Source organism: Chelonia mydas, chromosome 2, assembly GCF_015237465.2.
Source record: "Chelonia mydas isolate rCheMyd1 chromosome 2, rCheMyd1.pri.v2, whole genome shotgun sequence".
NCBI classification, from domain to species: Eukaryota; Metazoa; Chordata; order Testudines; family Cheloniidae; genus Chelonia; species Chelonia mydas.
In genome coordinates this window covers 125,585,286-125,613,155 of record NC_057850.1, presented here as the reverse complement: position 1 = coordinate 125,613,155, position 27,870 = coordinate 125,585,286, and the positions used below count along the sequence as shown (strand labels likewise).

The following is a 27,870-nucleotide window of genomic DNA, read 5'->3' as shown; positions in this document are numbered from 1 at the left end:
TGCCAGCAAGTTACAAAAAGTATGGATTGGATAAATGGACTATAAGGTGGATAGAAAGCTGGCTAGATTGTTGGGCTCAATAGGTAGTGATCAATGGCTCGATCTCTAGTTGGCAGCTGGTATCAAGCAGAGTGTTCCAGGGGTCTGTCCTGGGGCCAATTTTGTTCAACATCTTCATTAATGATCTGGATGATGGGATGGATAGTACCCTCAGCAAGTTTGCGGCTGACATTGAGCTGCGGGGGAGAGGTAGATATGCTTGAGGGTACGGATAGGGTCCAAAGTGACCTAGACAAATTGGAGGACTGGGCCAAAAGAAATCTGATGAGGTTCAACAAGGATAAGTGCGGAGTCCTGCACTTAGCCAGTTGATCCCCAGCCTGCAGCAGTGCATGGGATTCCTCTGTCCTAAGCTGCAGTTCTGCAGAAAAGGACCTGGGGATTACAGTGGATGAGAAGCTGGGTATGAGTCAACAGTGTTCACTTGTTGCCAAGAAGGTTAATGGCATATTAGGCTATATAAGTAGGAGCGTTGCCAGCAGATGGAGGGAAGTGACTATTCCCCTCTATTCGGCACTGGTGAGGCCACATCTGGAGTACTGTGTCCAGTTTTGGGCCCCCCACTACAGAAAGGATGTGGACAAATTGGAGAGAGTCCAGCGGAGGGCAACAAAAATGAGTAGGGGGCTGGGGCACATGAGTTTTGAGGAGAGGCTGAGGGAACTGGGCTTATTTAGTCTGCAGAAGAGAAGAGTGAGGTGGGTTCCAAAGAGGATGGAGCTAGGCTGTTCAAAATGGTGGCAGATGACAAAACAAGAAGCAATGGTCTCAAGTTGCAGTGGGGGAGGTCTAGATTGGATATTAGGAAAAACTATTACACTAGGAGGGTGATGAAGAACTGGAATGGGTTACCTAGGGAGGTGGTGGAATTTCTATCTTTAAAGGTTTTTAAGGCCCGGGTTGAGAGAGCCCTGGCTGAGATGATTTAGTTGGGGTTGAACTAGATGACCCTTGGAGGTCTCTTTCAGCCATAATCTTCTATGATTCTATGAAGACCACTGCTGAAATTCAGTGTTCTGCCTAATGCAGATCAGTTGAGAGGCCATTCATATTCCTACATTAGAAACAGGATGAACCTGGAAATGTTTATCTCCCTGCAAAAAATAAATCTAAACATTAACACACATAAGAACTATCTAATGAACCCTTTCTTTTTCAGAGAAGAAATGGCTATTCATATATTCAGGGATGAGTCACATCTGGCACTTTTCCCAGAGTGGCTAACTTCACGGCTTGCCCCTCTTTGACTGGGTCACTCCTAATCCCATCTTTGCAGTCCCTCTCAAATGCACTCGTCAAGTGGCAGCACCCCTCTTTCCAAATGTTTTAACACTACAGGCCCAACTGTGTTTGGCACCTCTAAGAAATTTCCATTTAGGAGGCATGTCACTAGTAGCTTATTAAAGTGACTCAAAAAAATCATCTTCAAACAAAAAGTAGGGCTGTCAATTAATTGCAGTTAACTCATGCGATTAACTCAAAAATTAATCATGATTAATTGCACTTTTAAACAATAGATTACCAATTGAAATTTATTAAATATTTTGGATGTTTCTCTACATTTTCAAATATATTTATTTCAATTACAACACACAATACAACAGTACAATGCTCACTGTATATTATTTTTATTTCAAATATTTGCACTGTAAAAATGATAAAGAAATAGTATTTTTCAATGCACCTCATACAAGTACTGTAGTGCAATCTCTTTATTTGTAAGTTGCACTTTCACGATAAAGATTTTTTGAGTGTAGTTATATAACAAAAAATAACCAAAACAATGTAAAAAACTTTAGAGCGTACAAGTCCATTCATTCCTACTTCTTGTTCAGCCAATCGCTAAGGCAAACAAATTTGTTTATGTTTACAGGACATAATGCTGCCTGCTTCTTATTTACAATGTCACCCGAAAGTGAGAACAGGCATTGGCATGGCACTTTTATAGCCCGGATTGCAAGGTATTTATGTGCCAGATATGCTACACATTCGTATGCACCTTCCTGCTTTGGCTACCATTTCGGAGGACATGCTTCCATGCTGATGACGCTCATTTAAAAAAAATGTGTTAATTCAATTTGTGACTGAAGTCTCAGATGATGACCCAGCACGTTGTTCGTTTTAAGAACACATTCATTGCAGATTTGCCAAAATGCAGAGAAGGTACCAATGTGAGATTTCTAAAAATAGCTACAGCACTCAACCCAAGGTTTAAGAATCTGAAGTGCCTTCCAAAATCTGAGAGGGATGAGGTGTGGAGCATGCTTTCAGAAGCCTTACAAAAGTAACACTCTGATGTGGAAACTCCAGAATAGAACCACGAAAAAAGAAAATCCGGCGCCTGCTGGTGGCATCTGACTCAGATGATGAAAATGAATTTGCATTGGTTCGCACTGCTTTGGATAGTTATCTAGCAGAACCTCGGCATGGACATATGTCCTCTGGAATGGTAGTTGAAGCATGAAGGGACACATGAATCTTTGGCACATCTGGCACGTACATATCTTGTGACACCGGTACAACAGTTCCATGCAATCACCTGTTGTCTCTTTCAGGTAACATTGTAAACAAGAAGCAGGCAGCATTATCTCCTGCAAATGTAAACAAACTTGTTTGCCTGAGAGATTGGCTGAACAAGTAGGACTGAGTGGACTTGTAGGTTCTAGAATTTTACATTGTTTTATTGTTGAGTGCGGGGTTTTTTTTACATAATTCTATATTTTTAAGTTCAACTTTCATGATACAAATGTTGTGCAATCTCTTTCTTAGGTGAATTGAAAAACACTATTTCTTTTGTTTTTTTACTGTGCAAATATTTGTAAAAAAATAATACTATAAACTGAGCACTGTACACTTTGTATTCTGTGTGGTAATTGAAATCAATATATTTGAAAATGTAGAAAACATCCAAAAATATTTAAATAAATTGTATTCTATTATTCTTTAATAGTGCGATTAATGGCAATTCATTTTGTTAATCGCTTGAGAGCCCTAAGAAAAAGTATTGCTTATTCAATGAAAGATACATAACTATCAAGGAGAAGAGTTTAAACAAGTGTGTGTGTATACATCTTGTCACTTAAACTTTACTCTTTCCTTGGCAGTTTCCACTTAGCCCAGCTGCCTCCATCTCCGAGAGAGAGAATGTCCTCCTGCAGTTTTTTCTTAACCTTTTAGCCTAATTGGAGCCAGACAGATTTCCCAATGAATAGCTTCCATTACTCATTCGTAAGGTCCTTGGTATTCTTTCTGGTGGTAACTTAACTTTGTCATTGTTTTGTTTTCCCCTTAATAGCCTTGTTTGATTTAATTCCATATAGTCAGGCAGGATAATATCAAGTAGATAAACTGAGGTGCATATGATATTAATTTAAAATAATAGACAACTCCCTCCTCCTCCACAGCTAGTTATATCATTTCACCAAATTGGATTCTGAAAAAATATTTCAACATTATATTGGGCAATTTTGCTAAGACAAACCCCTGTGGTGATCTTGTATGTTCCTAAAAATACCTGTCCTTTATTATTACTAAGGCATCAGCTGAACTTTTTTTCCATTTGTAACATAACTACCCCTGATAAATCAAACTACCGTAAGGTATTTCTACTTGCAGACTAAGGTTTTTAGTACTATCAAGAGCCTTTACAATTTTTCCAAAATTTGTTCACTCCCCTATATTCCACAGGAGACCTAAATTTTAAATGTGAAGTTTTATGACATTTAGGTTTCCTAAAACACTGCACTATCACTACAAAGAATAATTTACTGTTCCGTTCATAAGACACAAAATTATGGTGTGACTCAATGTTAAAGACACATTAAATCAGGTTTTTCCTATGGCCCAGTAAAGGCTCAATTGCACTAAAGCTCACTGTATAAGAAAGGGAAAGACTTATGAAATGCATGATAGAAGATAACATTACATGTAATTTTTTTATTTGAGGACTAAGAGTCTGTACAAACAAATTCCATGTACGGCATGATAGCAGAGGATCAGGCTCTAACCTATTGCACTGAACTGAATCAGTGAAAGTTACTCTGGATTTAACAGTGTTAAGGGCAACATTTGGCCCTTTACTTAATATTCCCTGGGCTTTTTTTTTCATGTGCATGAGAGAACATCTATTATCAATACAACAAATCAGAGATATATTTTAAATGTTATCATAAAAAGCATATTAAGTATTTTGAGGCATTCTATGGCAAAGTAAATAAAGTTTACATAAAATAACATTGGTCATGGGCCAGGCTTTTCGTGTGTGTTCTCATGGAACACACACTGAAGTTGTTACCTTTACTTCATCCCAAAGCATTTGAGGAGTGTCCTGGCCTCCATTTAGTTCTCACAAGATCTATTGGTTTCAGGGGGCAAACTCCACCAGTTTATAGAGAAAGGAACACTGCTTCCCTAAGAAGGATGAATCACTACGTAAACTTAAGAGGAGAAATATTGATCGGTTTGCTTGGCTCTCACAACCATTTCTAGTACATTTCCTATTAGAAAGTGTTATAGATAATGATTTCACATGGGTGAAGGGGTAAAAGTATCTCAAATCATTTATCTGATTAAAAGTACATTTTACAATTCTCTGCCAGTAAATGCCAAAAACCGAAGTCCCAGTTCATTGATTTGACTTTGCTATGTAGTTCAACCCTCTTAGCCATTTTTTAAGGGAACAACTTCACTGTAAGTATATAGGTACTGCCATTTGCATACTGAAATTTGTTGGAACAATTTAACAACCTGAGATTTTTCATTCTTAGTCACCTGGAAACAATGTTTTTCTACATCTAAGTTCACCATAGAATAAACCGTTTCCACTGTTTTACAGTAAATTTGAATCTTATATCACAAAACACAATCACTAATATTTCAAAACTATGTAGCTTGCAACTGGTCAGGCCTCTATATGTCTGAAGTATTAGTTCATTTGGGAAAAGATGCATTTTTCTATAACTTACCTAGAAGTATAATGATGCAAAGGAGAATGGCAATTAGAGCACCAGTGCTCAGGCCAGCAGGAAGGAGCAAGGCCTCCGCATTACAGGATTGCATGTTCCCCCGGTTGTCGCAGGTGCACACTCGAATTGTCAGAGTGCCAGTGCTACTCTGGATTGGGTAGTCATTGTCCGATATCACCACTGGCAGGAAATAGGTGTTTATTTCATGTCTACTGAAGCCATTTCTTCGAGTCAAAATTCTGGCAGTGTTATCTATATCAGTTAAAAATAATTATATATTACACATTAGTAATATATATAACAATAAAATTCATATTATATATAATATACACAAACATTTGTTATCAGAGTTTTTGGTTCACTATGTTATTTTGGAAAGTGCACTTCCTTAACATCTGAGATCAGGCTTTTTTCTACTGGCATTTAAACTTGACCAAAAAACCGCTTTGCCTCTCTCTTCTGCTCAACATGCTTTTGTCCAATGCATTGTATTCCTCAGTATCTCAAGCTGAAATGCGATTGGAGGAGTGATTAACATGGGCATTCAGAAGATCAAAATGCAATTCTATATTCCTAAACAGTTTAGACATGTTAATGTACTCCAGATACTGTATATGTGTCAAGTAGTACAGAGTCTTACCATGCTGTTATTAATCTGTAGTGTAAACAGTAGCATTAAATGCTGTGCAAATAGCCTCCCTGCAAGTCAGAGCTGCCAGGAGGGTTGCTGCTCTTTCTACTAATACAGGACAAAAATACAAAAACAAGAAATAAGGGCAAATGTTTCCTCTTTGATCAGCATTGTCAATCTCTGATAGATAAGCATTGTCTGTACTGTCAGTTGACTTCCCATTGAAGTTAATGAGTGTAACCCATCTACAAAAAGTGTAGAATATCATTAGAAATGATAAGATATATTTTCTTAGAGCCTATCCTCTGCATAATAGCTCATCTTAACTAATTAGCCTCTCACAGTTTGTATGGCAACTTCCAACTTATCTGTGTGTGTGTAATATATATATATATATTATATATATCTTCTTACTATATGTTCCATTCTATGCATCCGATGAAGTGGGCTGTAGCCCACGAAAGCTTATGCTCTAATGAATTTGTTAGTCTCTAAGGTGCCACAAGTACTCCTGTTTTTGTGGATCCAGACTAACAGGGCTGCTATTCTGAAATCTGCATAGACAGGATCTAGTCCCCAAGATATATCCTCTATTAAAATATTACACTTGGTTTGAGCTAGAAGGCTGAGAGAAGTGAAGAACATTCCATTGTATTCATTCTAGAATGTTCCTTTACAGCTCTTCCCATCTGATGTCATCCTGGTTTCATATCTTTTTATGCTGGCTGATTTCATAATTCTAACACAAACCAAACAGACTACAGATGAGTGTTCATGTCATGTCCCACTTCCCCAACAAGAGACAATATCCTAAAAGCTTTTCCTGGCAACAGTCAGGAAAAAAAAATGACAAACGAGCAAAAAGAAACCCAAAGCGGCTATCCACTTGGTGTCATCAGCCTCATTCAGCTATACAAAGGAGCAAAGACAGAAGACTAAGAACACAGTCCCTATGCTCACGCTTCCTCTGCTCTCATTGCCCTTTCCCCAACCCCCCTCAAAAAATCAGGCATTAGATTTAGCCTCTCTTATACACTGCCTTTGACCCACAACCCAAAATAATTTGATGTTAGATCCTGTTATGTTATTCTCTGTTCCTCCCCCTTCACCAATTGTTACAGACTCTCCATTGCTTGTACATCGGCCAGAGGAACTTTTCTCAGTGGTCATGTCTCGGGGTGCAGGAGGCTGTGGAGGCTTACTAAGCCTAGAAAGATTTTTCTTTTCTTTTGAGTCTAAGATTCTGTGACCTTAAACTGAAGCTGACTAGGTGAATTAAGATTATATAAAGTGAAATCTTCTGCACGTCGAGGACAGCTGACAGTCTTATGGGTACAGTAGGCATTTACCTACCTCCAAACTATCTTCTGAGTTGAGACTCTACCATTTCCCACTTATGGCTTACCTCTACAGAGCATACGTTAATTCATTTATTTCCAGATAAGGGGCTTAATGATGAGAACAGATCAGTGCTATTTGGTTTTGAATGTGTATAGATTAAGTAAACCTCCAATGATTACAGGTCTGTGTCCTTTATATAACTTCAGTGGATTTATATTTTGGTTATGGTGTACTAAATATATCTATAGATTACATGTAGTGGTTATATCCATGTCACAGACAGCATTTATCATAAGCCGTCAACTGTCTCATCTACTCCTCAGTACTCCATTGCTACTGGGTTCAGTTTGTAACACTCCCCAAACCAAAAGATAACAAAATCACCATGTTTTAAAAACATGTAAAGCCACCAAATGCAACTGAAATCTTGATCCAGATTTACTTCAACATAAGCTTACATTTTGGGTTTGTAAAATATTTAAATCTTTACACTTCTTTTAAAATAAAGGAAATTATTTCCATCATATTGTCCCCCCACCAACAAGCATGTTGCAATTAATAATATAAGATGTGATGATACCCAATTTTCCATCATAATCCCGTAAGTGTCGCCATGGACAAGAAGAAGAAAGGATCATAAGCACAGTAAGATTATAGGCAATTCCACAGTAGTAACATTAATTTTGTCTGCTATCTGTATGAGGTTCAGTGGCCAGTGAAGGCCCAGTCCTTTTTTCCAGTTAATAGGTCTTAATTGTTGCAAACACAAGTTCAAACATTTCAGAAAAATACATGTAATATGTTCGGAATGAAAGATAAATCTTATACCATGGGCAAGCTCTGTATTTTACCTTCATTATCTTGAACAGTAAAGTTTGGGTTAACAGCAGCTAAACTGAAGAAAAATTTTTGTCCTCCAAGTGGGTCATCTTTGTCTACTGCACTTATGGTCTGTATTAGCTGCAGACAAGGAAAAACAAAAACAAGCAGACATTGTGATACAGTTATCTGGGTACTTCAAGGAACAGTACCAGCCTTAAAAAAAATCCATATTTATAAAACTATGGTATGAATAATACTATATAATATGGTAACTGATCAAATGTAGCTTTCATCATATATGTTGCTGCTTTTCCTGATGAAGTGCAAAAAATAAAGTAGTAAGTAACCTAGCTTATTGGTCCAGAGTTTGGATTCTAAATACTGCAAAGCAAAGTTTAAACCCAGTGTTTATAAAATCAAAACAACCACCTCCCCATAATATTTTGAACCGCTACCTACCTTTGCCCCTTACACATTTCTCTCTATATATTTTTAACAAGTATATACAATAGTAATTCAGATTAAATTAATACACTTAAAATATACACAAAGAACTGGCAACAATTTTTCACAAGAAAATGTTTCAATTTCAAAACAAAAATATTCATTATGGTTCAAACTGAAATTTGTATTTCATTTAAATGTTTGAAAACTGAAAATAACGTGAACGTTTTAATTCCCCCACCACCACCACATTGAATGTAAAAAAAAAAAATGCATTGTCTCCTTTTTTCCCCCGACTCTAACTTTTCAACACTTCTTCAACTTTGGAAAAGTTAGACTGACAAAAGCAAAAATGAAACACTGACTCTGCCATTGTAACTCTTCCAAATCTGATGAAGTTGCAAGACAAAGAGGGATTAAAAGAAAACCCCCTGAACTTTAATTTGATTACACTCAGTGGCAAAAAGGTAGAAGATGGGGGAAACAAAAATTGTTCAATACCAAACACCGCAAAATGGAAACCACTTTGAAACTTCTAAATTTGTAATGAAATTCAGTTGTCCATTTCCCAGCACAGAAAATCCTGTAAATTAAGAGTTTATGAGGGGAAAATTGTTTACCATGACACTCAAACGTTCTATTCAAAATGCTAAAACACATACACCTCTATCACCCCTAGCTGGGATCTGAGATCCTGGGTAGATATCATAACTTCAGCTGCATCAGAGTACTTGGGTTGCAGACTTCCAAAGAAAGCCTGTTGTAGGCACTGCAGGAAGTAGTGGTGATTCCCTGCCATTCTTCTATTTAAGTATGCAGTGAACCAGTGTAGTTCATCATTGAAAATTACTGGCTGTTAGCTACTGCAAGTGCCATCTCTTAGATGTAAATCTGAGATCTTTGTTGCTTCATCCCAGGGTGACTTCCAGTCACACAGCCTTGGTTACTACTCTATGCTGATGGTTACCAGAACTACCTCTCCACTGACTGACATCTCGCCTTCAATGTTCCATTGTCTACTCAAGTTTAACTTGGCAAAAATAGAAGTTTCTTCTAGAACCTTCCTACATATCCTCCCTGCTCCATTACTGTTGTCAACTGCCTCAACAATGACAACCTCCTCTCTGTGGCCTTCCAAACACTCATCTAACTCCCCACTTCTCTCCTCCAGTCCTTCCACATTGCAGAGGCAAAACTCTTTCACAGTGCAAGCTTAGGCTTTTTCTCTCTCAATTGTATCCCTTTATCCTTCTCCAAACACCTCCTGAACCCCCACTTTCCTTCCTGGGTTACTCGGGAGCAGGCAGCACTCACTTGTGTGACCAGCTACCCAATGATGTTGACAGTAAAGGAGATCTTGAGTATATCAGTGGTGATGTTGGATTGGTAGGAATCCTCTATTCACCTCTCCATGACAGTCCTTTTACTTATATTTTTACTTGGTGGTGCTTCAACCTAGCTGGAGCCTGCTCACTGGTGTGCCTTGGAAGCCTCCAGGAATAAACCAGAGCTAATCTCTGCAAGGGGTCTAACTCAAAAGTACCAATTACAAACAAACAATATATTCTTAATTAGATTTAACACACCTTTATGTAACAATTTAGAAAAAAAAACATGTTATAACAGACTGAGATTAATTAAAATGTCACACCTACTTTGAATCAGCAGGGGCCCACTTCAATAAATTAGTTAATCTATGCAGTTTACAGTAGTAAATACAACTTAGCTAACTTACATTTACATTGACACCATCCTGGAGTGTGAACTCTTCTGAATTTCAGAGTTCTAGGCACTTCCTTGCATGGGCATGCTTGAAGATCTTGAAGCCAGGGTCAGCACTCTGTTGGTCCAGTAAATCAGTCCCGCCACAGCAACAAGGGGCACAGCAATTCTAACTTGGGATCATTCTAAATGGCACAACTCCTCTGAAACTTGGAGCTGTTATACACAGAGGTCAGTAACCCTGGACCTGGGCTAGACAATAAGACCACTTTGTCTCTTCTCAGAGTCAAGAAAACCCCTTAAAGTGTCTTGGCTATCCCCTTTCCCCTGAAAACACTTTCCCAAATGAAAAGGTGGTGGTTCTCCCTTCAGTCAGTTCTGGTCACAGCTAGTCACTGGCTCCAGTGTAGCCCAGGAATAGCCACCCCTGGCTCCCTGCTTCATCAAAGCCCCAATAGTTTCTCAGCTGCAGCTTCTAGCATTCTAACAGGAGATTAGCAGAAGCTGCTGGCTTGGACAGAGCTCCACAAAAGAATCTCCTGTCCCCTGACCGGGGGACTAGTAACAGTCTCAGCTCCCCACAAAATAGAGCCCGCCACATTCTGCCTCTGCATCCGAGACAAGGCTCTCCTCCTCCCTGGAAGCCTCTCTCTTCCCCAAGGCTGGATGTCATCAGGCTCTTCCCTACCAGAACACCCCCAATTAAGTTCAGCTACATTTACATAACCAAAAGCCTGTAAGTATTTTATGGCAACCTCCAATATCACATTATTGTAAATCAATAAAACAGTTCACTTAACACTTCCACTCTTGTGTTTTAACCAAAGAGTAGTTTTAAGATTACCGGTAGTTAATTTGCAATTGGTGAAGTGATCCTTGAAAATATATACACATGTATGTATAATTAAGCTGTCTGAAAAGTGTTTAGGTGTTTTTGCATCTCTAGATGAAATGTGCTATTGTAAACATATGTATAATCACCATAGACACACTTTACAGTATCATGCCACTAATCGGGAAACTAATGGCTTTATTCTTAAGGAATGAAGCACAAGAGATTTAATAAACCTCCTGGAGTACTTGAACAAGTTAAAAAGAAGTCCTCATATATTTAATTATACGGTTACATAAATGAATTGTTAAAGACAAATATGTCACAGCTTAGGCTAAAGGAAAAAAACATATTTCAAAAAAGTTTGTTTCTGACAACAGGCAAACTCAACAGGACAATGAAATTTGGCTTGAGATACTTCTACGTATATACACTATATGCTGGGACACTGGCATGAGGACCAATCATAATATTCCTGCTGATTTAGGATCTTGCATTCCGTTCATATTACACACACAGACACACACTTTTTCTGTCTGTAAACTCTTTCATAGAGAATCCTAAAATGTTTTCCAAGCAATAGGGATCACTCACCCTCAGAGAGGTACAGCTATGTCTTAAGTGGAATACAGCAAGCATTCTGTGCCAACAATGCTGCTAAACAAAATTTAGGAGGGGGAATTAAACCAGATAAAATATTAACAGGGATTTTAGGAGGGCAGCATCCTGAGCCAGGCTCAGTTTGCTGAGGACTAACACCTTGACTATATTAAAATGTGTCATGGGATCTTTAGTGACAAGCAGTCAGGCCCTTGGTTGCACACTGATCTGAATGACAGCACCTCCGGCAGAACAGAGCCGTCTAACACCACGCTGTACGGAGGTGTGCCACCTGCCTCACTAACTAGCACTTCTTGCAGCTCCCCCATCCAAGCACTGGTCAAGCCTGAGCTTCAGTTGCTCATAAAATACATTATTAGATACGACAGGAATTCAGGAGTCCAGCTGATTACATGGACTCTTGTACTAGTCTCTTTGGAAGTGAAGAACATTTGTACTGTTAATTCAATGTTGCTGGAGTTTTAGTGGGCTAAATCCTGCTCATTGTATCTGTAATAGTCATGAAAGTTAGTGTTGCCTCCGATATTAAGAAAGGTATCTGCAAAACATGCAATGTAAGTAAATAGGTAGTCACATTTGTAGACAATTTGAATATTAAAACCGATTTGCCAAATATGCTGCAAATAAAAAACTAAATTTGGTTCATTATTATTCTTGATCATGTGACTCGAGTATTCAAAATGTTTCACAAAATTTCTTTGTTTCTTCAAGTCCCCTGCCTAGATCACATTGTAGTATTTTACAGAAAGCGCAATCACATAAACAGCAGCAACTAGGTAAGACCTGATCAAATGAACTAATGTATCTATTAGTACATTTTGTTAAGTAATAAAGGACACCTTGCGGGCAATAACAAATTAATTAACTCTGTTTCTCCACTGATGTATGCGGGTAAAATAGATGAGTAGGAGGCTCAGTTATATCTCTCATTGTCAGAAGAAAACTGGTTTTTGAAAAAAACAGAATGTTGGAAGTGCATTTTGTCCATTATCACTATGTGGTTGTTTTTTCCAGAACAAAATCTTAAACAGATTTTACTGAATGCTAGAGCATGTACATCAAGGGAGTTTAAGCTAATTAACACTGGACATGCCACCAACCATCAGCTAACCCACTCTACCTACTTTTTTCTTACTTCAAATATACTGAAGCAACATGTGGAAATTTCTTTCCACAGTTCTGAATATAAAACAAAATGTGTATACTGGGATTAGTAGATGAATTAAATTTTCCAGCAAACACCAAAAAATGTACTTTTAAAAGTAATGTGTTTAATATTCAGAAAATGAAACTCATAACAAACCTCTCGTTTCTTTGGAATGGTTGAAAATATTTGTGCACACTACGTGAGAAAGTAATGATATCGGTGACAAAAAAGGGGAGAATACACTTAAATTTGCTGTGAAATGGATGTCATAGGGCTAATATATTATGCCATAATATGTATAACTCTTATGCACTATGGCTATTTAATTGTATTTATTATATGTATACTGTTGGCTCCTACAAGCCAACGTGATGCATGCTAGCCGTTCTCCAAACATATATTACTGTCCTTGACCCCTCTCGTCATGCACTGGTTGTTTCCTATGTTTTATTTTTGAAAGAAAAACCAGAAACTAAAATCATAAAGAAAAAAAAGTTACGTGTACATTCCTTTGTTGTGATGTCACTAGCAATTATTATTGAGATAATTTCAATGTTCTACTCATTGCATTCTTTGCTTATTGATTTTCCAAGGAAAATACAAAACCAAGAAGAAGAAGAAAAAAAGATAGCTGTCTGGAAATGCCACCAGTGATTCCCCACACTCTTCTATCCTTCACCAGCCCCTTTTCATTGCTGGAGTGGTATATAGCAACTGCAATGGAGCCAAAGATCTTGTACACTCTGCATGGTTCTGATCACTCTTTCTCAACAGAGGGAGATAAACATAAAGGGATCAAGAGAGGGAGATAAACATAAAGAGATTCAAGTGAGTAAAATGGTTAGAGGAATGGGAAGATTTCCATGAGAAGAGCATGTGAAAAGATTGGGAGTGTTTAGTTTTGAGAGGAGATGAATAAGAGGAGATGTCATAAAGATGTAAAAACATCATGAATGGTATAGATCCAGTACATAAGCTAGGCACTATCTGATCAGTATTAGGAAGAAACTTCCCTTGTGGGCAGTTTATTCCAAAATAGTTCACTGCAGGGTTCTTTAAATCTTCCTGGTACTAACCACTGTACTGGAGTAAATGGACCACTAATCTAAAATCTGATATGCAGATTCCTGTGTATCTGTGTTCTACTCAGGGTACAGAAATCCTAATATGTGATTTACATACCCATCACACACCATGCATAGCAAACAGTACATTAGTGTGACATGAGATGCATCACTATCTGGAAACAAAAGAGAGTAAGGCTTGGAAAGCTGTAAAAAACACAATACTGAAAGAAGAAAGTCTAATCTCAATACAACTTAAAACGCATGGGAGATATAAATAGAAAGGAAGGTCACAGAAGGAACTAAAGTAAGAAATAATTGGAAGAGATGAGAGATTAATAAGAAAGATGTTTGAGTGAATGAATCACTGAGAAATAATGACAGAAAAAAGCAAAGATATCATGGTAGTAAGGAATCAAAGGCAATAAGAATGTCCTATAAATACATCCTGAAAAGAAGAATAATGGCAGAAAATAAAATTGCTACAACTTGAAAAGGTGAGGACTGTGAATTTTTAAATAAATCTATTTGAACTTAGCTTTTAATAAAAAGGCTAATGATAACAAGGACATCGGAGGATTCTAATCAGGGAAACTGTTGGATATGATACTTGAAGATGGCAAGAGCAAAGGATAAACAAATAGACAGTAAAACAGTATTTGATAAAACAAAAAAGATATACACGTATGGATCTGGATGAAATGCATTAAAGAGTTGAACAAACACTGGATCTTTTCTACTAATTCTTTATAATCTGCAATAAATTAAAGACAGTGAGAAGAGAGACCCAACAGCTAAAAAAAACCCCAGAACATACTTTAAGAAATTTAGTGATGAAAAATCCATGAATTTGCCAATTAGATGGATATGTTTTTTTCAGGTAAAATATTTGCACATATGATAAGGGAGTCAGTCTGTATACATTTGGTAAAGGAGAGTCTAATAACTGACAAGCAGTTTTGGTTTATTGAACACTGATCATGAAAACCAAATTTAAAAGCCTCCATCATAGTTAGTGATTCAACAGCTACTCAAGACTCTGTGCAGGTAAGGTCATGGGGGTCCTAAACCTTGCTCCGAGGACCATACTGGAGGAAGCAGCCTGTCCCCTCTCAATGGGAAGAAAAAGTTGCAAGACAGCACTCAATATCTGGAACAGATTTGGCTGTACTTGCCCTAACCCAATGATTTCTCTGCTGAATGCGGCCCTCTTTCACAGAGGGAAGAGGTGGTAGGGACCCTTTCCAGGCTGTGGGCAGGTGAAAGGTTATTTAGGCTGTTCCACCTCCAGGATGTCACAGGACACCTGTAATTCCATGCTTCCCTTGGCATGCACACAATCTAACTGGCTGTAGGTTTCTTTGTCTCTCTGATTATATGTTGGGGAGTAAAGGCTAGTTGGAGACTGGAGGATAAAGGGGAAGTTGGAGGAGTGGAGCAAGGATGATTCAGAAGAGTAAGAGGAGGAAAACGATCAAGACTCCTACTCAGCATCACCTTGTACTTATACATTATGTTTCTATGGTGTTTGTCTATGCCTTTGTCTGTCTTGTGAACTTATAGTGTAATCTCTTTGGGGTTTTTCTGTAGGTTTGGAAAATGTCGAGCACATGTTAGATGCTATCACAATAGGTCACGTATTAATATATTGAATTCTCTCAATAGCTCACATATTAATATATTGATATGCATCCGATGAAGTGGTATTCATCCATGAAAGCTCATGCTCCAATACATCTGTTAGTCTATAAGGTGCCGCAGGACTCTTTGCCGCTTTTACAGATCCAGACTAACACGGCTACCCCTCTGAAGCTTATTTAATATATTAGATTTCAAGAAGCCACTCAACATAATGTCACATATTAAACATATAAAGAAATTAAATACCTAACTACATAAAACACCATATTCTAGGATGGGATTGAACATTTTTTGATAAACAGTGGTTACTTATCAGTGGGGAAGATTATTCAGTGAGGTCTAAATTTGACTATACATCATTTGTAATTATGGTAACAAATAAAAAGGAGGAACTAATATACAAGAGGACAGAATTAAACTAGCAATGACCCAGAGAGATTAAGTTGTGTGCATCATAAATATAATCAGTACCAGTGAATTTACAGTTATAAAACCACTCAGAAAAATAAATAAAATGGGATAGCCATCTGGAAATGAAGGTGTCCAAGAAATTAACTATTTTCAGAGAAGTCTGCATTCCTCCTCCACACTCTCTTCAACAGTACTGTGATGCGTACATGCCATTCTGGTACCACTGATGCCACTTTTAAGGACATTTTTTTATTCTTGGATTAATGTGCTTTGGAACACACAACACAGTAATAGGGAAACTGGTGGGTTTCCAACATCCCTAATGGCTAGCTGCCTGCTAGGAACTAGACAGTGGGCAGCAGAGTTGTTTCACTTTAATCAAGTATATTTTTCTGTATTATTTTGTTTGGTTTCTATAAAAGCCAAACAAAATAATATGTTACCAGTTCAGATATTAACATCTTTTATGTTTTTGTTTGAGTCACCCACAGAAAATGTTTGGGAGATAAACTGTCATTTGCATAAAAAAGTAAGTGTGACATTGATGTTTCTAAACACGATAAATATGAATTCAAAGTACAACTGAGCTCCATAGTATTGACCTCTTTTTGAAAAAAAAATTGAAATTTGATTACCAATTATTGTTTATAGCATGTTGCTTTCTTCTTGGAAGCTAAGACTGAAATCAATTAAGAACATATCTTTAAGACCTATATGCTTAGGCATCTAAAGCAACAAAACAAAAACAGATCCACTGATGCAAAAGCTTAAGAGTAAAATGAACAGATCTCTTGTAGAAAGCCATTTCTGTAAAAGTAACGAAAAGTAATTTGGTAATTTACATGCTGGCGCAATTGTAAAGTATTATTGTGTAGGTCTAAAGACTGATTTACTGACAGCCATTCTTTGTCTTCATTTTGTTTCATAAAATGTACTAGAAGCACTCTCTCTCAAACAGCCTGCTCTCTCTAGCATTTCTAAAGAATGACCTAAAACTGAGTGCCATAGCAAAACCAAATAGCTTAAAGTATTTACAGAATGCATACCTGTCCAGCTCTTGCATTTTCACATACAAAAGTATCATAGAATATGGCAAACTGCGGGGCGTTGTCATTAACATCCAAAATTCGAACATAAACAGAAACACGAGTGGTATCTTTGGGATTGTCTGCCAAAAGAAAAGAAGTGAAAACAGAAACAAGTGATCTCTTGCTCTCATTTAAAAAAAAAAGTTTGTTTTCTTTAAAATTCTTCCAGAACTGAGCATTCAAGGCCAGATCCTCTGATGGTGTAATTTGGCATAGCTCACTGGACTCAAACTAGGTGAGGATCAGGCCACATCAGTGTTCAGAACAGATTTTGCTTAGTGCCAGAAACAAATTCGTTCACTGGTATCTAGTAGGCAATTAGGCTGTTTTCATGAAGATAAACACTACTTCTGTTAATGAAATTAGCAAATGTAATGTATAAAAATAATCTCTATTAGTATAACCCAATGACAATTGTTGTTTTTGTTGGGCTCAAGAGTATTGTTCTGCCAGAAATTTGTTTTTTAAAATCAAAACACAATGGATGTTATCAAATTTGTTTTACACTGAGGAGCTGTCACTGGTTGGCGACAAACATACTGTGAAAGGATATTCTCAGGATCTGATTTTCCTTTCACTTCTCCTTTTATAAATCAGTAGACACTTCAGTAAAGAAAAAATATTACACCAGTGTAAAACTGGTGTAAGTCAGAACATAATCACATACTTAAATTACTGTAAGAAAAAATATAAATCTATAAATAGGGTTTTTTCTTTAAATCAATCAGATAATCCCACTGACTTCTGAGGGAGTAGGATTGGGTGAAAATTTGCAGCACTAAACTGAATAGGGTTTTGTTTGTTTGTTTTTAATTTTTGAGGTACTTACTTTTTAGTGAAAGGCAAGTCATGCATACATCATTCATTTCTGAGAACTCCTCTACTGAACTATATTAAACATTTATATGTTTTTGCTTTGTTTCTGGAATAGGGTAGGAAACAATGAAGATGGATCATGAATTATTGTATTGACTGGGTGTATGACATGCTGTGGTGTCTTGGGAGCAATCTGTGAAGAATTCAGCTTATGGTTCCACTGCATCACAGTATCAGTGTTTGTAGGAAATACATGCTATGTCTACTTGACATACTAAATTTCTTTAAAACAGAACAAAAATCTGAACGTCATGAAAGCAATGTCCTAAATATTCCAATACTGCCCTTTCTCTTCGAAGAAGCTCAGTAATACATTAGAAAGGGATGGTGACTGTAGAGTCTGGCAGGTATGAATTTCAAGCAATTATTATGTAGATTGATTGCCCTTCAAAAACCTGAACTTTTCCAAAAAAATTAGCATACCTCTTTAGAGAGACCTAATTACTACAACTAAGTTGAGAAGTTAAATTCTCTCAAAATATCCTCACAAAGAAATGAGTTTACTATCTCAGTTTAAGCACAGAAGGGCTTTGAATTCCCACAGTATGAAAATACTATGAAAGAACACATTTATCACAGTGGCCAGCAGTCTGAAGAATCGTGGCACCAGCCATGTTTATCATCAGAAACTATTGCTTTTACCAGTGATATAGCGCTTATGCTAAAACAGATAATTTCATAATGAACGCTCCTCATGAGTTCCCTTGAAGAATCTCAGATTTTTTTTGTCACTTAGAATCTTTTGTGCCAGTGGGACTGGAATTAGGTGCAATGATGTAGTAATCTTAATGGTACGTTGGGTTTATTCTATTTACTTGTAATGTCAAAATGTCTTCTTGTAAATGTCTGAGATGGATGAGAAGATGTATAAAGCACCAGACTTAACGCTATTTATTTTTAAGAAATTTATTCTGAGCGCCAGAAAGATTTAAATAACTTTATAAATGAAGGAAAACTAGAAAGATTTGGCTTACTGATCTCGGCTGCTATAACACTAAGATTGTGCCACTGTGATATCTCGCGGTCAAGTGGTTTGGAAGTGTAGATGGATCCATTTCCAGAGTGTATATTAAATATTCTGTCAAGGTCAGTATGACGATCCAAAGAAAATCTAAACATGATAAACGAAGACAAAAATTATTATGTAAGTGATTGAAAATTAAAAGAAGCAACTCTACCTTACAGTACATCTGTATAACATTCAAATTCTATATACATTCTATCAAAATGATAGATGAGATAATTTAGATGAGATAAATGCTTAGTTTCTGCATGTTTAAGCTTTTTAAAATGCTGTGCAGTTCATCTGTTAGTTATGTTGATAACTATCCCTGAAACTAAAAAAAAAACAAAAAAACTTAAAATAATTCTTAAAATATTAACCTAGTACACAGAAAAATACAAATCCTAAGAATGCTCTCAATATAGATGTATCCATTATATTTACTCTTGCAATTTATCCTGTAACTTTCATAGACTTCTATGAATATTTTCTTTGTAACTAAATGATATTCTATTAAAATATGAATTATTATAGGGAGTGGAGGGCAAACATTGTTTAAATCAGTAATTAAACACTTTTTTCCTGAGAGGAAAATTCTCTTTCAGTTTGAAAAAAACACATCAGACTGCCAAATCATTTCTGAGCTTTTTTGAAATGACAGTTTAAAGCTTTCAGTTCCTAGTTTAATGTAAATTGATTTAAAAGAAATAAAGTTTAAAAAAATCAAAATCAAAAATGTTAAAAGTATGTTAACTGGCAGGATTTTCAGTTTTAATGAAGCTACTGATATTAAGAAACCTTTGTACAATACTGCAAAGCCTTTGCCTTGCAAATACTCATATGGACAAACCTTCAACTGACTTGTCGAGAAAGTCATTCTGTCACATGGTGGCAAACTGAAATCAATAATCATATTGCTCTCTGATTCTTCCCATTTAGGACCCAAATCTACATTTCTCATGCACCCAAAATTGCCCCTGAGATCAGTGGCAGGTTGGGGGTAAATGAAGGATTGGGGCGTTTCAGTGGGTGTATCATGGGATTTCCAAAAGCACTGAAGGTTTGCCTAACTCTGCACTTACTGGGAGCATAGATAGGCCAACACTAGGTAACCCTGTCCAGTACCTCTAACAGTATGCAGGTATGATCCTGTCTGGAGAATGATCCAAGAGTTTCGGTGCTTTTGTGAATGTATGTGAATGATCTAGAACCTTCACAAAAACCTGCCTTTGTATTTCCAGTACTTACTGATTTCACCCAGGCTGGAAATAGTGTACCATGGGAATAGCCTCTCGTAGTATTTTGATGCTTCCAGTCCCAATTAAACCATTGAAAGCACACAAACGATTTGCTTCAAAGTTGGGGTAAAAGGTTTGTGTTAGTTCTGAACCAGGTGGCCAAATTACAAGTTACAATTAAGGAAAATTCCCTACTGCCTGGCAAGTTTGGGGGAAATTATATTTCATCAATATGTTTATATTGCATAGCAGTTATACTTTAGCCATCAAATGCATTTTTTTTTTAATGTGGACATAAGTCAAAGTTCCATAGTACAGGTTTTCAACAGGCAAGTGATGCAGCTATTTGAGTTACTTCTCACATCACAGTTCCACAACCCAACAGAACCCAGATAAATAAGATTCAATCCTATTATCTTTATAAGCCCAAAATATTTGGTTATGTATGTGTTATGCAACCATACACCTTCTACATCATCCCAGTGTTCTCAAAAGCCTGCAGATGCTACTGTTGATCTTCTAAATCCCAGACAATAGCCCGATTGTTACTAAAGTCTGTTAAAAAAAGAATAGTGCCACAGGAAGCAGCAAACCACACAGTTTCTGTAGTTATAGCCTATTTTCAGTTTAAAATATTTCTATGAGAGGAAAGACCTGAGCTACAGAATTCAGATACAGCACTGGGTTTTGAATCCTATCTAAAATTTGGGGTATTTGGATCTTGGCTTTGGTTTGGACTACTTGGGTAGGCCTACACAGCCTGCACCAGCTAGCCTCCCAGCTCAGATTGACAAACGCAGGCTCCCAGGCCATGTACTACTGTGCTAAGCATCGCTGTGTAGACATTGTGGCTCACACTGGAGCTCAGGCTCAGAAACCTAGGGAGAGGGTTGGGCTTTAGAGCCTAAGCTCCATCCCAAGTTGTAATTTCTAAGTGCTATCTAGGCAGCTAGTTTTAGCATAGTAACACAAGCCCACAAGTTCCTCATTCTGAGCTAGGACGCTTGCTGCCCCAGGCATAGACATACCCTTTTAGAGGTAAGAATCACATGTAAAATGCAGATCTGGACCTGGATTCAGATTCCACCAAGCTTTGGAAGAGGGTGGTTCATACCTGGGAGGTTTAGTTTAGGCTCATCTCCATTATTTAAAAGAAAAGAAAAAGAGAAACAGGCAACTTCATAAGCTGCCCAAATTTTTCTTTTTTAAATAGAAAATCTCATAAAAGCTTTATTCAGGCTAACCTGATTACAAAAGGACACAACCTGTCTAAATAAAGCAGGCAAAATCTTAGCTGTCCATTGTCTCCTGTAATACCTGATATTCTATAACTGTCTGGTGATGGTTTGGTAGTAACTAAAATGTTATAATCCTCATTTTGAAGAGCTGGATTCTTTGAATAGAAATGTGAGGCTGTTATTTAAATTAATAGAGTCAACATATGTACACTGGAGGGCTGAATTTGATCCCTACTATGGAATTTGTTTGTTAGGTTTTTTTCCACCAGAAAACAGCAGTAACAAGAAAGGTAAAGAATCATACACATTTATATTACTACCACATATGTGGAAAGTCCTGCCTTGTTCTGTTTCATTCAGTGAGGAGCATGTATTTTCCACTGAATGCATCCGATGAAGTGAGCTGTAGCTCACGAAAGCTTATGCTCAAATAAATTGGTTAGTCTCTAAGGTGCCACAAGTACTCCTTTTCTTTTTGTGAATACAGACTAACACGGCTGCTACTCTGAAACTTAAATCAAGACTCATTGATTCTTTTCACTTTTTTTCCCCGTTAAAGCTGTTTACCCCTATGCCCTTAATTTCATTAGTTCACCTGTCTTGCTTGTTCTGAATTACCTTCTGTCATTCAGTGGAAGAAACACTAACATGACCGAGAGTGATGGTGTGACAGCATCGTCAGGCTATTATGCTATATCAATAATAGAGCATGGGGGGGGGGGAATAGCTTATTCACTTGAAGCAGTTCCACTCATCAAGCTGTGCCAGAGACAAGTGAAACCAACAACTTTGTTCCTTTTAAGATCACAGCTTCAAAAACCTGACTACTTAGATTCCCAGTTGTCACATCAAGTTAGAATGGATAAAGGAACAATATTCAAATACATTATCAATATTGGATGCTTTAAAGGTTCAAAATTTTCATCTGTTATCTTACTCTTCCAGCCAGAGTAGTCATCATAAGTGAGGCTGCAATTCAGTTTCCTTTACAAACCCAGTTTTACCATCCTTCAAAATCTACAAACAAAGGAATATTGTCCTCATAGATGGTAAATGATGCTTTGTGTCTACCATATTTGAAGTAAATCAGACAAGACAAACACTTATTTTGACACCTTTGTCAAATGTGACCAAAGTCCAAATAGTCTTCTAAAGCTTAGTGCTCAGAGATTGGTTTGAGTTTCCTGCATAGACTCCAGGTAGACGTCCTGATTTTTTTTTTCATCCAGTATGTGGGAGTATGTTATAATTTCTTGTTTGAAGTGTTTCGTTCTGGAATATGGAAGTGCAGGAGATACTTCTTCAGTTTTTTGAGGTCTGCAAAGCTGTTCAGCATATTTGGACTAGTATGTAGCGGTCAGAGAAACATTACATATACCACAATCTCTCTACCACCGAGAGGATAGCTATGCAGTCCCTGAAATCCAATCACTATAGTGCAGACAAAGGAGGCACAATCCTAGTCCTTAATTCTGATGGCTACATCAACGAGGCCAACAGAAAGCTCTTGACACCATCTGCTATAAGGAACTCAAAGACCACCCCATACCAGTTCACACAGGAATGTAAAGATACCATCAAATCCTTCCCCAAGCAGTCCAAGAAAATCCTCTATAGCCTCATCCCACATAAGCCTTCCCTTCTGTACAGGGACCTTCTACATGCATTCCAAGATACACAAACAAAGGTACCCAGATGGACCCATCATAATCTGGCCACAGTACTCTCACTGAAGGAATATCAGGACTCTCCGAAATCATCCTCAAAGCACTCACCACACAAAGGGCCAACTTCTGCCAAGACATTACTAACTTTCTCCAGAAACTCTGCAATATTAACAACCTCCCACAGAATGCCATCCTTGTCCCCGTGGATGTCACCTCATTATACACCAACATTCCTCACCATGATGGCATTGCTGCCTGCCTCAAATTCCTACAAGACAATGTACAATACTCAGACATCGCCCACACCAACTTCTTGTTTAACAATGAACACTTTGTTCAAACCATGGAAACAGCCATAGGTACTAGGATGGCTCTCCAATACGCAAACCTTTTTATGGGCCACCTTGAAGAAGAATTTGTGAAAAAATGCACAACATCAACAAAAAGAAATGTATCTCCAGTATATTCTGGGGGTATCATTAAACAATCACAACCCACACTCAATGGGGACCACATCCTGAAGTAAATTATTCCCAAACCCCCTCCTTGTCTTCAGTCACCACCTGTGGTGAACACTTTTCACACAAGATCATGACATGTCTGACCTCTCAGTTCATCCTCAAAGGAAACCTGCATAATATATTTGAAAGACTATCCTGGGAATGTACATTCCTAACTCTGTTAGGCATTAAAAAATACGGACTTAACAGAGACACTGGTTTTATGGTTCATTACAAGAGTTTGTAACACACCCCACAACCTGCTAACCCTTACCTGTCCACTTCATTTTAAGTGGTCTCCTACAACATATGTGAACCCCATAGGTGTATCAACCTGTCCTAACTTGTAATTAGCTCAGACAGCCTAGTTACCTTCTCCAGACCTGAGAAACAGCTCTGCAAAGCTTGAAAGCTTGTCTCTTCCACCAACAAAAGTTGCTCCAATAAAAGATATTTAAAAGATATTACTTCATCTTCCTTGTCTCTCTTCTAAAGTTTATACTTTTGGGAAGGGGAGGGAGAACCAAGCAAAAAGGAGAGTGGTAAAACTTAGTGGACTCAGCTCAATGAGATTAATTGCACAAAACAGAGGAGTACTTGGAAAGTCTATTTTTGAAATCATTAACAGTTTAAACTATAACACTGGGATGGGCTATCTGGATTTGCACAGCTAATTTTAACTAGCCAGCAGCTTCACAGATAAGGCTAGGAAGCAGGAGGCAGGAACCAAGGACTGAGGTTGTTCATTCCTTGTTGCACCTGCATGGAGCCTGGACAGAAGAAAGGAAGACCTGTTCCTATGGACCTTTGGAGGATTATAGAAGAAAGGGGAATAGCTTAGAGTGGTATTTCATCCTACCATTGGGTCCATGTCCTACCATGTCTGAGGTTGACATGAGAAAATATTAGGACGTTCAACAGCCCGCACGCTCCCATGGAGCATAGGCTTATCAGGGGGCTCCCCCCACAGGTTTAGTCACAGGAGGGCCTGACAAGCTTACCTAGGCTCATCTATGGCTTGAGAAATTCCAAGGGCTTGGAAGTGATGGTGGAGGATTGGGGTGTTGCCAGCAAGCCTCCTGGAGATGTACTGGTGGGCAATAATGAGGCCTCTAAGGCTCAGAGTGGCTGGAAATACGAGGCAAAGGTAGATCAACTTGCATAGGCTCACAGCAAGGGAAGTTCTTCAGTTTTGAGACTCGGAAGTGCTGATGAACTCCCTAAGGGGTTACCAGGGAGATTATGCATATACCCAGGTAAATATCAGCTCCTGTGTATCTCCTACTGTCTGCAGGGGAGGGGCTCTCCCCTGTGAACATTAGTAGTTGTACAAAAGAAGGGTTCTTCTCCTTCAGACCACAGAAATTCCTCCCTGCTCTCCTCTCCCCAAGTCTCAGGGTGGAAAAGCTACCTCAACGTTCATCAATCACAATTTGAAAGGGAAACCATTTTCTCCACACAATTTCTTGCTTGTTTTTGTATTTTGTTTTTTAAATCATGAGGTATATAGAGAGACTGTGACATTACCTGATAGGGCTTGAAGCAGAATCAGGATCCCGTGCCATTACAGTTCCTATGATTGTCCCCACCTCGATATCTTCATGCACCTCAAAAAGGTAAGAGGATCTGCTGAAGACAGGAGGTTCATCCACATCTTCCACAGAGATTTTTACAATTGTAGTATCTTTAAAAGGCCCAAGATAATAAAATCGTGGATCCACATGGGTATTCTCAGCCTCTACTTTCAGAGTATAAAGCCTTCTGGTCTCATAGTCCAGTGGCTATGAGAGAGGAAAAAAGGAGATAAACTTTATTAAATTACACTGTATGTGTTGGATACATAGGGGAAGTAAAGACAAAATGGGCCAAATCATCAGCTGATGTAAAATGGTGTAACTCCACTGTGATTAATAGGCGCTAATGGCATTCAGAACCTCACAGGAAAATCCAGAGAGTCGTTTTCCACAGCTGTACAGAATAGGGATCCAGTTCCTTGAGTAACCAAAACGTCCATTGACGTCAGTGTGAATCACCACTTATTATTATTTGTATTACAGTAGCACCTGCTGCTAGGTAGAACGGCTTAGTGTAAATCTGAGAAAATTCCAAAAGTGAAACTTTGTGTTAATTGCTATTTTATAAACAGATTTTTGTGTGCAAACTTTTGCCTGCAAACTTAGCAACTGTTTGATGAATTTTGCTGATGTTTCACAAATACAGGGTCAAATCAGACAAGCATTCCACACCCAGACCTTTCTATCGAAGCAAATGGGAGTTGTGCTTGTGGAACAATTGCAGCATCAGGGCCATAATGCCAAATTTCTTCAGGAAACATTTGCAGGAAGGAGAACGTAGATGAACACGGTATGTTGGAAAAGAGTAAGTGGCTTTTGTAAAGGGGAATCGTGTCACACCAATCTATTAGAATTCTTTGAGGAGGGTCGACAGACAAACAGGGTCCTTCACCAAAGGCTTTTAAGCAAATTAAGCAGTCTTGGAATAAGAGGGAGAGTCATCTCATGGATTACTAACTGGTTAAAAGATAGGAAATAAAGGGTAAGAAGAAATAGTCATTCTTCTCAGTGGAGAGAGGTAAATAGCACAGTCCAGGATCTGCACTGGGACCAGAGCAGTTCCACATATTGATAAATGATCTGGAAAAAGGTGTATGCAGTGAGGTGGCAAAGTTTGTAGACAATACAAAATTACTAAACAAAGTTAAGTCCAAAGCTGACTGTGAAGAGTTGCACAGGGTTATCACAAAACTGGGTGACTGCGCAAGAAAATGGCAGATGAAATTCAATATTGATAAATGCAAAGTAATGCACGCTGTATACATAATCCCAGCTATACGTACAAAAATGATGGGGTCTAAATTAGCTGTTACCACTCAAGAAAGAGATCTTGGAGTCATTGTGGATAGTTGTCTGAAAACATCTGTTCATGTGCAGCAGCAGACAAAAAAAGCTAACAAAATGGTCTAAGTCATGAATGGCATTTAGCAAATGAATGAAAGAGTGTTATTTACCCCTTTGCATTACACAAGAACTGGATATCACCCAACAAAATTAATAGCAGGCATTTTAAAACAAACATAGGGAAGTAATTCTTCACACAGCACACAGTCAACCTGTGGAACTCATTGCCAGGAGAAGTTGTGAAGGCCAAAAGTATAATTGGGTTAAAAAAAGAAGTAGGTAAGTTCACAGAGGATAGGTCCATCAGTGGCTATAAGTAAAGATGGTCAGGGATACAATCCTATGCTCTGGGTGTCCCTGAACCTCTGACTGGTAGAAGCTGGAACTTGGACAAGAGGGGATGGATCACTTCATAATTGCCCTGTTCTGTTCATGCCCTCTGAAACATCTGGCATCATCCACTATCAGAAGACAGAATACTGGGCTAGTTGGACCATTGGTCTGACCGAGTGTGGCCATTCTTATGTGGAAAAGGCATGTACATACACTTGTCTGAGTTTCATTGTTTAAGGAGAAATACATTTAAACAGACCTAAGCCGCCAACTGTAATTGTGCAAAAAAAATTAATTTTGAAACAAAGACTTAAAACCTTACTGGGAAAAAATCAGTACTTAATCTTGCTCGTTTTCATTGAATTTCATGAATCCAAGATCAGAGAATTTTTTGCAAAATAGATTTGACATTTTGTCAGCAGCTACTTTTAAAATGAAAAGAGAAGGGTTCAGGGTTATAATTAGAATCCATTTTGTGTAGACAAGAAATTCCATTCCCCAATTTCTCTGCAAGTGTCACAGATGAATAGTGGTAGCTAATGAATGATATATAGAGAATGAGCAGGTTGAGAATTTACCTGTCTGACTGCAGAGCAGACTTCATTAGCTCACACAAACAACAGGGATATCAAGTCAGTGGTTTTCACTTATCAAAATGGATTCTAGAGACACATTTACCCCCCACCTCAAACTTATAAAATTAGTGCTCATGAAAGATGCGTGAGTGACAGCTTTGGGGATTTAAATATTCTATGTATCAGCAGAAGAGGTATAGTACAGGCAATGGAAACTTTCCTCCTCCTCCTCTGCTCCACCTTGTTATAAAGAGAAATCAGAGTAGAAGGAAGAGTAATTATGTCTCCAAGCCCATTCTCAATGCCTTTTTACTGAGACTGTCGTTGAAGATACCAATTGAAATGCAGCAATTTGTCCTCAAGGAACTGAAACTCAGAAATGGGTATCTGATAGTAATAATTTGCAGCATCTAATGATGCAAGCTGGGTATGAACCCATCACTTGGAAGTGAAAGGCCTTGCAGCTCATTACCAAATCTCCTGAGCAATGCAGTCCACCACATGCATGATTTCAAACCACAGGTGCTTACCTTTCAGCATCTAAGGCCAGGTCTACACTACACATCTACATTGGTGTAATGACATCACTCAAGTGTGAAAAATCCACACCCTTGAGCGATGTAGTTTTACTGACCTAACCGCCCTACCCTCTGCGTAGACAGCGCTACATGGATGGGAGAGCTTCTCCCATCAGCATAGCTGCCGCCTCTCCAGGAGATGGATTAACTGCACTG

At 38.1% G+C, this 27,870-nt stretch overlaps 1 protein-coding gene across 5 annotated transcripts in view; it reads right to left on the bottom strand.

Annotated features, from left to right (window-relative positions):
• CDH10 (cadherin 10) overlaps window positions 1-27,870 on the bottom strand; it is a 152,422-nt gene that overhangs the window by 7,243 nt on the left and 117,309 nt on the right. For all 5 annotated transcript variants that reach the window (XM_037893297.2, XM_043540225.1, XM_043540224.1 and 2 more), the window contains 5 exons: window positions 24,838-25,091; window positions 18,639-18,775; window positions 16,747-16,868; window positions 7,848-7,956; window positions 5,025-5,276 (listed from right to left, as the gene is read on the bottom strand). In XM_037893297.2, coding sequence (XP_037749225.1) covers window positions 5,025-5,276; window positions 7,848-7,956; window positions 16,747-16,868; window positions 18,639-18,775; window positions 24,838-25,091 — 874 coding nt within the window. The remainder of the gene's footprint in view (window positions 1-5,024; window positions 5,277-7,847; window positions 7,957-16,746; window positions 16,869-18,638; window positions 18,776-24,837; window positions 25,092-27,870) is intronic.